Source organism: Anomaloglossus baeobatrachus, chromosome 1 (assembly GCF_048569485.1).
Source record: "Anomaloglossus baeobatrachus isolate aAnoBae1 chromosome 1, aAnoBae1.hap1, whole genome shotgun sequence".
Classification (NCBI taxonomy): domain Eukaryota; kingdom Metazoa; phylum Chordata; class Amphibia; order Anura; family Aromobatidae; genus Anomaloglossus; species Anomaloglossus baeobatrachus.
The window spans coordinates 643,381,428-643,393,661 of record NC_134353.1 but is presented as its reverse complement, the minus strand read 5'-3'; the positions used below and the strand labels follow the sequence as shown (position 1 = coordinate 643,393,661).

General features: G+C 46.4%; 1 protein-coding gene across 5 annotated transcripts in view; it reads right to left on the bottom strand.

Moving 5' to 3' along the window:
• The window catches only part of CHD8 (chromodomain helicase DNA binding protein 8), a 172,065-nt gene that overhangs the window by 109,696 nt on the left and 50,135 nt on the right, over nt 1-12,234 (bottom strand). For all 5 annotated transcript variants that reach the window (XM_075319601.1, XM_075319586.1, XM_075319617.1 and 2 more), the window contains exons 5-10: nt 2,143-2,419; nt 1,901-2,015; nt 1,565-1,750; nt 1,326-1,394; nt 1,182-1,237; nt 385-586 (exon numbers count right to left, since the gene is read on the bottom strand). In XM_075319601.1, coding sequence (XP_075175716.1) covers nt 385-586; nt 1,182-1,237; nt 1,326-1,394; nt 1,565-1,750; nt 1,901-2,015; nt 2,143-2,419 — 905 coding nt within the window. The remainder of the gene's footprint in view (nt 1-384; nt 587-1,181; nt 1,238-1,325; nt 1,395-1,564; nt 1,751-1,900; nt 2,016-2,142; nt 2,420-12,234) is intronic.

Here is a 12,234-nt window from a genome sequence, read left to right as displayed (position 1 = left end):
GGACACAACAAATTTACACTTCACACTGACTACTTTACATTGTATTAAAGTGTCATATCTTCAGTGTTGTCCCATGAAAAGAGATCATAAAATATTTACAAAAATGTGAGGGGTGTACTCACTTTTGTGATATAATTGTTTAATGTTAGATAGATAGATAGATAGATAGATAGATAGATAGATAAAGATAGATAGGATAGGATAGATAATCTGTGCAGTTTACAAGATTCTCAACTTTGTACATAGCCAAAGAAGCACTAATATCTCAGAAACTGCCAAATCTAACAATAAAAGCTAACTTTTGTGTGTCACCCCAGGCACCTGCCCTCTTGTGTTTAGCAGCAAATATGGCCCTGGATACAGCAAGTGAAAGATGTAACATACCTCCCCATTGTCTTTATCAATACTATGTGATTCATCTAGAATTCGATCAACCTCCACATAGTCCGGATTAAAGGGCTCTTCATCCTCAGGCATGAAATGACGCATCTGCGCCATCTTTGTTTTAAATCGCTTGAGCTTCTGGTGGATGCGTTTGTCTCTCTCCAGCTGTTCAATTGTTGCCCATTCACAGTGCAGATAAGAACTGGAAGGGAGGGATAGATGTATTACTCCAGTACAAAGTCATATGCAAGCAAACCTACAAACAGATTTAAATAGCAAGATGTGTGGACATGTGTGGATAACATTTTTTGAGATAAACATGGAGGTTTATCAGTGAATATCCTGTCCATAAGAATTTTGAAGCCCGCAAGTCAGAAGTGAGACCGTTCCAACTATCATAACAGTATTATCTAAAGAAATGGTATATGTTTAATGGCGGTCGTTTACACCAGTTATCTACACATTAGATAATATTGGAGGTACAGAGTGGAGGGTGGTTCCCTGTACATGTGACCTCTAATATAGTACTGAGGTGACATAACAGTGACCCAGTCTAGATAGTGTTTTGTGCGCTGTACCCACACCAGGGTCCATTTGAGCTTGGTGACCACTGCTTTGGGTATTCTCATTTTATACTCACGTTTTTATGAGGTTTATTTGTTTTAAATGAGCACTATTAAAAAATTTTATGTTTAGTGTGCGGTTGCACAATGTCCACACATCTTGCCATTTAAATTTGTCTTTTGGTAGTGTGAGTTGGTATCTTGCTATATAAACCTACAAACAGGTATACTCACTAATTCTTATACTTGACAAAAAACTCTTCTGCATCAATGTAGCCTCCAGTAGAGAGCTGGGAAGGGAGAAACATATCCAAAGTAAATCAGATGACAATAAAAAGTACTAACTGAAGCCAGTGATTACGGACAACGCTTCCGTACCTCTTTTTTCACCACCCTCATAGACAGGATTTTGTCTACAATTGCAGCATCTTCCTCACTTGGGTTTTCCTTAAACAAAAAAATACATATGGATTTAAAAAAGGAAATACGTGCAAATCATTTTTCCTGGTCACTCTGGTTAGATCCTAAATGTCTAGCTTAAAAAAGTTTTATAGCACAAAATGGAAAAAAAAAAAAAAAAAAAGAAAAAAAAAAATCTGAATAAATAATCTACTCACAACAAAGAACTGCATGGAAGGGACTGCCTCATGGTCAGGCAATGGGATAGGTTCAGGCAGGAAAACTGGCTCACTCTTGACCGGACCGGTCACGTCAACTTCCTCATCATCTTCATCATCAGTTATTTTAATGTCTAAATCTTCAGTGTACTTCTTACGTTTCACCTGCCGGTTTGATCGTCTCTTCTAAGAGCAAAGGAAATAAAATTATAAAATAAATGACCTAGTGATGGGATTTTTTTAACAGTTGAAGACTTTGACCTAAAGAGGGATTTACAACAAATACATTATCAGTCAGAAGAAACGCCATGTACTATGTTATGCCTAGTACAGTACCTGAACACTATCTTCATCCTCGGCTGGAGAAGCTTGAGATGGGACCACTTCAGCATCAGAATTATCAGATGATGGGTTCCGTTTCCTTTTCTTACTCACAATGGGAGTGATAGTACTGCAAACAAAATAAAGGCATCACACGTCAAAGATTTGCTACAACTCCTCACCCGTGATATCGGCTTCTTAGACCAGATGCCATGTTCTAAGCACCACGTGTAGGCTGGCAGTGCGATGGTACACACCTAGGCTTTGACTTGCTCTTAGACCGTGAGCTGCTACACGATTTAGATTTCTTGGACTTGTCATGAATAGAGCCATCTCCAGGCTCACCCCTCTTTTTCTTCCTCTTTTTCCGACTTCCATCATCATCATCAGCATTGACACTGGGAAGTTCATCCTCATTTAAGACTCGAGGAATATTTTGCTCTCCTCGTGCACGAGCCCTGGCTATGGCCTCAGCCACGATGCGGTTGGCCTTTTCCTGCTTCTTCTGATTATCCAGTTTACGTGATTCACCAACTATGGAATGCAAAATGTATTCAGATTCAATCATAAAATTACATCACACCACTATAGTCCTTATAGATCTCTTTAGAGCAGGCCATTAGCACAAGACTACAAAATAATATATGTTAATTATACACACACGTACAGCATCAGTTAAGAGTCTGTTTTTATCATTTTATAGTGGGTCCATCTTCAATAATGGAGGAAATTAATGTAGCCAACAAAATATTAAAAGGTATTTATATCACAATGTGCTGCTATGTAATCTGTGTTATGTTCTAGAATAAGAAGGAGTAAAAGAAAAGAAGAAAAAGGAGGAGAGGAGTAGGACTTCAACCAATCCATTACCTATAGTTGAACATTTCAGGTTTGTTAAATTTCAATCCCAAATCCACTGAAATGATAAAGATGGTGCCTTAATTTCTTAAAAGGGCTGGGACAAGAACGATATTCATCACCTATCCACCAGACAATTGAATGACAACTGGAAGACTGACTACTGGGACACCCACCATTCATGAGAATGGAGGCCCAAAGTTGCCCGTTGCAGTGACTATAACTGCTGCAACATTCAAATGCTATGGGACATTGGTCTTTGCTCTATGGCTGGCTATATCTCACAGTCCTCGAGAGTTTGAATGGAGGCCGTGTGCATGATCAACCGCTGTACAATTCTAATGAGAAACTTGGGATCCTGTCATAGACAAGCGGAGAGACCCTCAAGTAATAGACCGCCATCACCCTTCCTGTGGACAGTTGTTACATCCTGATTGGACTAAGCAAAATATAGAGTTCTGTTGGTAGAAATAGTGTAGGGGGTGTTGTGTGCATCAGGTCCAAAAAGAGAGAATTGTGTTACTTACCGTAAATTTTTTTTCTTATAGTTCCGACATGGGAGACCCAGACCATGGGTGTATAGCTTCTGCCTCCGGAGGACACACAAAGTACTACACTCAAACGTGTAGCTCCTCCCTCCTAGCATATACACCCCCTGGTAGACAGTCCTAGCCAGTTTAGTGCAAAAGCTGAAGGAGGACATCCACCACAAGTAGAGACAGAGCAAAACCCGGAACAACCGGAACCTCTGTCTACAACAACAACAGCCGGTGAAAACACACGGAACAAGAAACCTGCCAACAGGCAACAGGGAGGGTGCTGGGTCTCCCATGTCGGAACTATAAGAAAAAGAATTTACGGTAAGTAAAATTCTCTTTTTCTTCATCGTTCCTTATGGGAGACCCAGACCATGGGACGTTCCAAAGCAGTCCATGGGTGGGAATAAACAGAAAAACTGAGAAGTAGGCGAAACCTAACTTCACAAATGGGCGACAGCCGCCTGAAGGATGCGTCTGCCCAAGCTTGCATCTGCCGAAGCATGAGCATGCACATGGTAGTGCTTCGAAAAGGTATGCAGACTAATCCAAGTGGCAGTCTGACAGACCTGCTGAGCCGTAGCCTGGGCCTGAAAGCCTAAGAGGCACCGACAGCTCTGGTCAAGTGTGCCTTGATCCCCGGCGGGAGAGGCACTTGAGTACACTGGTAGGTATCGGAAATGGCAGACCTAATCCAACGAGCCAGGGTCGGCTTAGATGCCGAGAGGTCCTAACGCTGACCAGTGGTCAGCACAAAAGAGAGGTGCACCGCCTAAGAATAGCAGTGCGAGACACATAGATCCGGAGCGCCCGCACCAGATCCAGAGTATGCAACGCCTTTTCAAAGCGATGAACAGGAGCCGGACAAAAGGAAGGCAGGGAAAATGCCCCGGTTAAGGTGGAAGCAGCAACCACCTTAGGGAGAAAGTCCGGAGTCAGACGGAGAACCACCTTGTCTTGATGAAAAACCAAAAAAAAGGGGTGACTCCGAAGAGAGTGCAGCCAAAACAGAGACTCTCTTAAGGGAAGTTATGGCCACTAGAAAGACCACTTTCTGTGAAAGACGAAACAAAGAAACCTCCCTAAGAGGCTCAAAGGGGGGTTTCCGGAAGCCGTGAGGACCGGATTAAGGTCCCAGGGCTCCAAAGGCCGCCAGTAAGGCGGAATGATGTGAGATGCGCCCTGCATGAAGGAGCGCACCTGAGCCAGCCGGGCGATACGCCGCTGACACAACACTGACAGAGCAGAGACCTGTCCCTTAAGGGAATTGAGGGATAGTCCTAGCTGCAGACCGGACTGTAGAAGAGACAGGAGGGTCGGCAAGGCCAAAAGGCCAAAGGATACTTCAGAGCTCGAGTCATAGTGGAGATGACTTCAGGAGGGATACCAGAAGTCGTCAAGATCCAGGACTCAAAAGCCACGCCATCAATCTGAGAGCCGCAGGATTCTGGCGGAAAGACGGATCTCGTGAGAGAAGGTCTGGACAGTCCGGGAGATGCCATGGCACCTCTACGGACAGATTGAGCAGGTCAGGGTACCAAGCTTGCCTGGGTCAGTCTGGAGTAATGAGAATGACCCGACGGCCCTCCTTTCTGATCTTGCGCAGGACTCTGGGCAAGAGCTAGAGGGTGAAACACGTAAGACAGACGGAGCTGGGACCAAACTTGAACCAGTGCGTCTGCCGCAAAAACCTGAGGATCGTGGAGCCACGGTTTGACGGCTGAGATAATCTGCCTCCCATTTTTCCACGTCTGGGATGTGGGCTGCGGATATGGTGGACTAGGAGTCCTCCGTCCACTGAAGAATGCGTTGAACCTCCAACATTGCCAGGCGGCTGAGTGTCCCGCCCTGGAGGTTGATATAGGCAAACGCTGTAGCGTTGTCTGACTGGACTCGAATGTGCCTGGCCGCCAACAGATGGTGAAAGGCTTAGAGAGCTAGAAACACAGCTCTGATTTCCAGCACATTGATCCAGAGGGCTGATTCGGACAGAGTCCAAGTGCCCTGCGCTCCATGGTGGAGATGTACTGCTCCCCAGCCGGATAGACTAGCATCCTGGTGAGGATCACCCGGGACGGGCCAGGAAGGAGCGTCCCTGAGACAGAGGGGCCGAAGCCACCACTGAAACGAGCCCCTGGTCTGTGGCGAAGCCACCACCCCGTGGAAGGAGGAAGTCCGCTTGTTCCAACAGCGGAAAATATCCAGCCGCAGAGGACGCAGATGGAACTGGGCAAGGGAATCGCTTCCATTGACGCCACCATCTGATCCAGCACCTGTATTAGGTGCCTGATGGAACGACGTCGACCGCCAGCGGAGGGACTGCTGTTTGACTAAGGGCAGCTTCACAAGTGCCGACAGAGTCTCGAATTGCGTCCCTGGGTACGTGAACTTCTGGGTCGAAGTCAGAGTGGACTTGGACAGAATGACAAGCCACCCGAATTGGTTAGAGTGGCGAGAGTGAGCGAGGCACTCCGCTAACAGTCTGCACTGGATGAAGCCCAGACTAGAAGGCCGTCCAGGACAAAAGGATCACTGCCAACCCCTAGAGGTGCAGGACCGCAATCACAGCTGCCCCGACCTTGAGAATACTCGAGGGGCCGTGGCTAACCCCAAGGGAAGAGCCACGAATTGGACCACTTCGATTGCAAAACGTAGCCAATGCTGGTGTGAAACTGCGATTGGCACATGCAGGTAGGCATCTCTGATGTCGATGGACGCTAGGGAATCTCCTTGGGTCATTGACTGATCGCAGAGACTCCATGCGAAAATGCCGCACCTGAACATGCTTGAGAAGCTTGAGATCCAGGTCGGAAGGCACTGCCCTCTTCGGGGACTAGGAATAGATTTAAGCAGAAATCTCAGAACCGTTCCCAGTCGGGAACCGGTACAATTACTCCATTGGCCTGCAAGAATGCCACAGCCTGTGAGAAGGCGGCGGCCTTGGAGCAGGGGGGAGTTGACAGAAAAAATCTGTTTGGCGGGCTGGATAGAATTCTATCCTGTAGCCGTGGGAGATGGTATCCCGCACCCACTGATCGGAGACGTGTTAAAACCATACGTCGCCAAAGTGGGAGAGCCTGCCACCGACCAAGGACGTTGCTGGCGTGGCCAGATAGCCAGGAGGAGGCTGACTTAGTGGCAGCATCTTCTGCGGTCTTCTGAGGACGCGGCTTCGTGCGCCATTTGGGTTTACGATCCTTGGCTGAGCTAGTGGACGAGGCCGAGGGCTTAGAGAACGATCAGATGGAGGAACGAAAAGAACGAAACCTCGACTGATTCCTGTCCTGGACAGGTTTCCTGGTTTAGGTTTGTGGCATGGAAGAACTCTTCCCGCCAAGAGCTTCCGTAATAATTTCATCCAGTTGTTCCCGAATAGTCTGGTCCCAGCAAAAGGGAGCCCAGCAAGGAACTTCTCTAGAAGCATCTGCCTTCCACTTCCGAAGCCACAGGAGCCTGCGGATAGCGAGGAAATTAGCCGAGGCCACCGCAGTGCGGTGAGAGTCTCCAGCAGGGCAGACATGGCATAGGATGAAAAGACTGAAGTCTGGAAGTTAAGGCAACCATTTCGGGCATAGAGTCCCTGTGAGGGAATGCATCTCCTCTAGAGAAGCAGAGATGGCTTTGAAAGCCCGCACTGCTGCAAAAGCTGGGGAGAACGAGGCCCCTGCCGCCTCCATACAGATTTGGCCAGAAGGACAACCTGGCGGACAGCAAAACCTTAAGTGAGGAGCCATCAGCCACTGATACAACGGTCCGGGCTGAGAGTCTAAACACCGGAGGGACCACCTTTGGTGAATGAGCCCACTCCTTGACCACCTCTGGTGGAAAGGGAAAACTGTCATCAGAACCACGCTTTGGGAAGCGTTTGACAGAGCAGACCCTGGGCTTGGTCACAGTGGGCTGAAAACTGGAGTGGTTAAGGAACACACTCCTTGTTCTCTTAAGGTATACTGATGCTTTTCTGCCAGAGGGGGATGCTCCCCTGATACAGGCGGATTGAGGTCCAGTACAAATATAATGGACGCAATCAAATCATTAGCATCTGCATCACCTTCGGACAGATCAATGGTACATGAAGTAGCGTCCGAGCCCCTAGTAAAGACATCCTCCTCGTCCAGTGAGTCAGCTCTTGAATCAGAGCTGCGGGACGGGGAAGGACAGGGGACCCTGCGTCTCCATTTTAGGAGGACGGGGTCTGAGACCAGATGAAGAGTCCTCTGTGAGCTTTGCTGAGCGAGCCGTAGCAGCAGAAGCGCCCTGAGAAGGGGGCTAATGCATGCTCAGCACCACCGGAGCAGCTGGAGGGACCACTGATGAGCCTCCAGGCTGAGGGACCAGTGTGTTTATGTGCTCGGTACAGGTAGTACGAGTCTACATGCAGTGCATATTAAGAACAGCCTTGCAGCCTTGCTCTGATGTGAGACATGCTGCAGAAGTGGGGGCTCTGTCCAGAATGACCCCCAGCAGAGTATATAAACAGAGAATATAAGCAGCTGCACAACCGGAGGTTGTGGCTTGCCAGACCGTTTAACATACATTTCTGTGCCCTCCAGTCCCCCAGCCCAGGCCCCCATTTGTCACAATGTGGTATCTCTGTGCCTATGCAGACATTGAGAACGCTGAGAAAATGGCGACCGGAGCGAGGAGAGGGGGCGGGGCCTACTCTGAGAGCGGGCAAATGAGGTATACAGGGGAGGGAATCTTTCCTCAGTGAGGAGTGTCCGTTCCCTGTGCTGAACAGCCGCTGGGCGGAGCCGCACTGTCCCTCTGCATGACTGACATGCAGGGGCAGTGAAACCGAAACTAGGCCTCAGGCGAAGCCAGGGCCTAGATTTAAACATGCGGCCAGCGTGCAGGCACCATCGGCGCGGTTCTCCAGTGAAAACTGGAGAACCGGCCGGAAATGTTAACACAGTCATATAACACACTCTCCCCAATAAATAAAGTGCACGGGACCCCTGGAAAGACCACTTTCTGTGGTAAAAAAGTCTCAGTACTTTGCTTGTGAGACGCAGGTGCCAGGTCCCTGGGAGGTGAGCGCTCCGTCCGGCAGGATCCTGAAAGGGCTGCGGATGGAGACCGGTCTCCTGCAAAGCAGTGAGAACCATGATGGCTCCCACTTCAAGCCAGAGCCCCAGGGGATGGTGAAGGAGCGCGGCATGTGAAGGCTCCAGCCTTGTAAAATCAACCTTAACAGCACCGCCGACACAGTGGGGTGAGAAGGGACATGCCGGGAGTCCAGACTGGACCCGCTTTTCTTCCAAATCTTTGAAATCCAAAAAAATCAAAAATCAAAAAAAAAATCAGAGAATGCATGTGTGTGTGTGTGACCTCCTGAACACAAAGCATTGAAACTGGCTAGGACTGGCTACCAGGGGGTGTATATGCTAGGAGGGAGGAGCTACACATTTGAGTGTAGTACTTTGTGTGTCCTCCGGAGGCAGAAGCTATACACCCATGGTCTGGGTCTCCCATAAGGAACGATGAAGAAATGCTGCGTAGTTTCAGGTGTAGGGTCAGAAGTGCAACGTAATCCAAGCCATCGCCAGTATAATTAATTAATAGGGATGAGCGAACTGCTCAGTGTTCGGTAATTGTAACGAGCATCTTATGGCGCAGCACACATTTATGGAGTAAAATGGAAGTCAATGGGGAACTTGGTAAGGTGTTACTTTTTTTATTTCTCTATTAATAGTGATTATGGAATCTATTTTTAACCCCTTCAGCCCCCGGGCACTTTCCGTTTTTGCTCCCCTTCTTCCGAGAGGCGTAACTTTTTTATTTTTCCATCAATCTTGCCATATGAGGGCTTGTTTTTTGCGGGACGAGTTGTACTTTTAAATGAAACCATAAGTTTTACCATATAGTGTACTGGAAAATGGCAAAAAAATTCCAAGTGTGGAAAAATTGCAAAAAAACTGGTATTGTACAATAGTTTTTGGGATATTTTATTCACCGTGTTCACTATATGGTAAAACTGATGTGTGGGTATGATGCCTCAGGTCGGTGCGAGTTTGTAGACACCAAACATGTATAGGTTTACTTGTATCTAAGGGGTTAAAAAAAATTCACAAGCTTGTCCGAAAAACGTGGCGCACGTTTTGCGCCATTTTCCAAAACCCGTAGCGTTCTCATTTTTCAGGATCTGAGGCTCAGTGATGGCTTATTTTTTGCGTCTTGACCTGACGTTCTTAACGGTACCATTTTTGCGCAGATGCTATGTTTTGATCGCCTGTTATTGCATTTTGCGCAAAATTTGCGGCGACCAAAAAACGTAATTTTGGCGTTTGGAATTTTTTTGCCGCTACGCCGTTTACTGATCAGATTCATTGATTTTATATTTTGATAGATCGGGCATTTCTGAACGCGGCGATACCAAATATGTGTGTATTTTTTATTTTTTTAACCCTTTAATTTTCAATGGGGTGAAAGGGGGGTGATTTGAACTTTTAGGTTTTTTTATTTTTTTTTAATTTTTTAAAACTTATTTTTTTACTTTTTTTTTTTATTTTACTAGTCCCCCTAGGGGGCTATTGCGATCAGCAATCTGATTGCTTTGCACAATCTGCAGATCTCAGCTACAGAGCTGAGAACTGCAGATTTGCTGCTTCACTTTCAATGCCGGCTGTATTCCGGCATTGAGAGGAAGTGACTCATGTTAGCCACAGGCGTCATCACATGACCCTGTGCTACCATGGCAACCGCCGAAAGTCACGTGATCATGTCACGTGACTTCCGGCGGGGGCGGGGTAAGTCACTGTAATGGCGGCGCCCATATACATATCGCTGCCAAGACTTTGGCAGCGAAATGTAAGGGGTTAATGGCCGCGGGTGGAAGCGATTCCACCCGCGGCTAGCAGGCACACATATCAGCTGTTGATAACAGCTGATATGTGCGCCGATCGCCGCCGCCCGCCGGCGGCAGGGGGCGGGGCTTACCGGAAAACGATCCATGACGTATCTAGTACGTCATGGGTCGTTAAGGGGTTAATACAAAATTTAATTAACTGTTTATTTAATATTTAATTCTACTTTTACTGAAACACTGGGGGCTGCCATCTTGGAGGAACGACAGTTACTCCCCTCAAATACGGCAGCTCTCTGTGCAATGGATCTGATAGACGGGCACCAACCCTACACTTAACACCAGGGCTGTGGAGTCTGTAAGCCAAACCTTCGACTCCGACTCCGACTCCTCAAATTCTCTTGCACCGACTCCGGCTCCGACTCCGGCTCCTACATATATTGCTTATAGTTAGGTGAAAAATTTATTGTAGTACATGTGTATGTGAACATCAGACATTTAATAATTTTTATGATACAATAATCAAGATATTTGGATAGAACATAAAATATATTTATTGGAATACAACTTTAGAACACAAAAAACTGTAATAAATTGTAAATATGTAATACACTATGTAATATACAGTAGATTACATATATATCTTGTGTGTGTGTATATACACTGTATATATATATATATATTATATATATTACATATTTACAATTTATTAGTTTTTTTGTGTTCTAAAGTTGTATTCCAATAAATATTTTATGTTCTATCCAAATATCTTGATTATTGTATCATAAAAACAATTAAATGTCTGATGTTCACATTGTACTACAATAAATTTTTCACTTAAATATAAGCATTATACTAAATGTTGTTATTTAGTAAAATATTCAGCACATTCTGCATTGCACTCCTGTCCCCAATTTATTATATATTTTAGGAGTCGGAGTCGGTGCATTTTATACCGACTCCGACTCCACCAAAATGAGCTCCGACTCCGACTCCACGACTCCGACTCCGACTCCACAGCCCTGCTTAACACTGACACTGCTTTTGCTCCCCTGGGCTGTCCAGATCACAGCAGAAGGAGGAGATCGCCACCATGTTTATGGAGCTCACAGTGTATGCTGTGAGCTACACTTTCCCCATGTCACCCGCTCTGGCTGGGGTGAGTACCGATGCCGGCGGTGATTGCACTGTAACTAATCCTGGCGTGCTAAAGCCCCCCCCCACCCCCCACCTCCCCCGCATCTGCTCACCCCAGGCCTCCGCTCCCAGCTGCTCTGTGCTGTGATCGCTGACAGGAGAGACAGACACCAGCCTGACAGGACAGGCTATCGGGGACGGAGGTCTGAGGTGAGTGCATGCAGCTGGGAGTGGTGATCGCGGTGTGACATATGTAGTGCAGTGCCGCTCAGGCTGCAGATCACCCCTCCTTGCCACGTCACCTCGGACCTCCAATCCCGGCCAGCAGCACAGTATATAGGGGCATGGTATACAGTGGGACATAGTATACAGTGGGGTGCGTTATACAGAAGGGCACTATGCCAGCTGTCCTTGGTGACACTTTAGCCATATTAGGATCACTTTGTGGTAACTGTGATCCTAAAACTTTATCTTCACTTATCGTTTTGGAAACGCCCAGATTGGGAGGGGGAGGCGTGACATCACACACAGGAGAGCAGATCCCACCCACTTTTACTGCAATTGTAATGTGAGCTAGTTCTACAGTAGGATTTCAGCAGCTGCTCCCCCTAGTATTTAAGAGTAGAAAATATCAAACTTTTTAAAGATTGTTTTTATATTTTGCTCAATTAAAAACAAAATTGTAATATTTAAAACAAAACATTAATACTTTACATTTTTACAGTTATTGAATTTTTTTTTTTTTTTTTTTTTTTTAACGACACCTTCCCTTTAAGCATTTTTCAGGAAGATTTTCTGGAAAAATCCTCAAGTTCCCCATTGACTTCAATTATACTCAGTAAACAAGTACTGAGCACCCCAGAATGCAAATTGCTTGTTATGCTTACCAAGCACTTTACTCATTCCTATAAGATTATAGCTGTATCGTGGCACATATGAGCTAAAACACCAATCTTTATCCACAGGCCTCCCTTTAAGATAGGTAAACATCTCTATCTATATACCTTATGCTG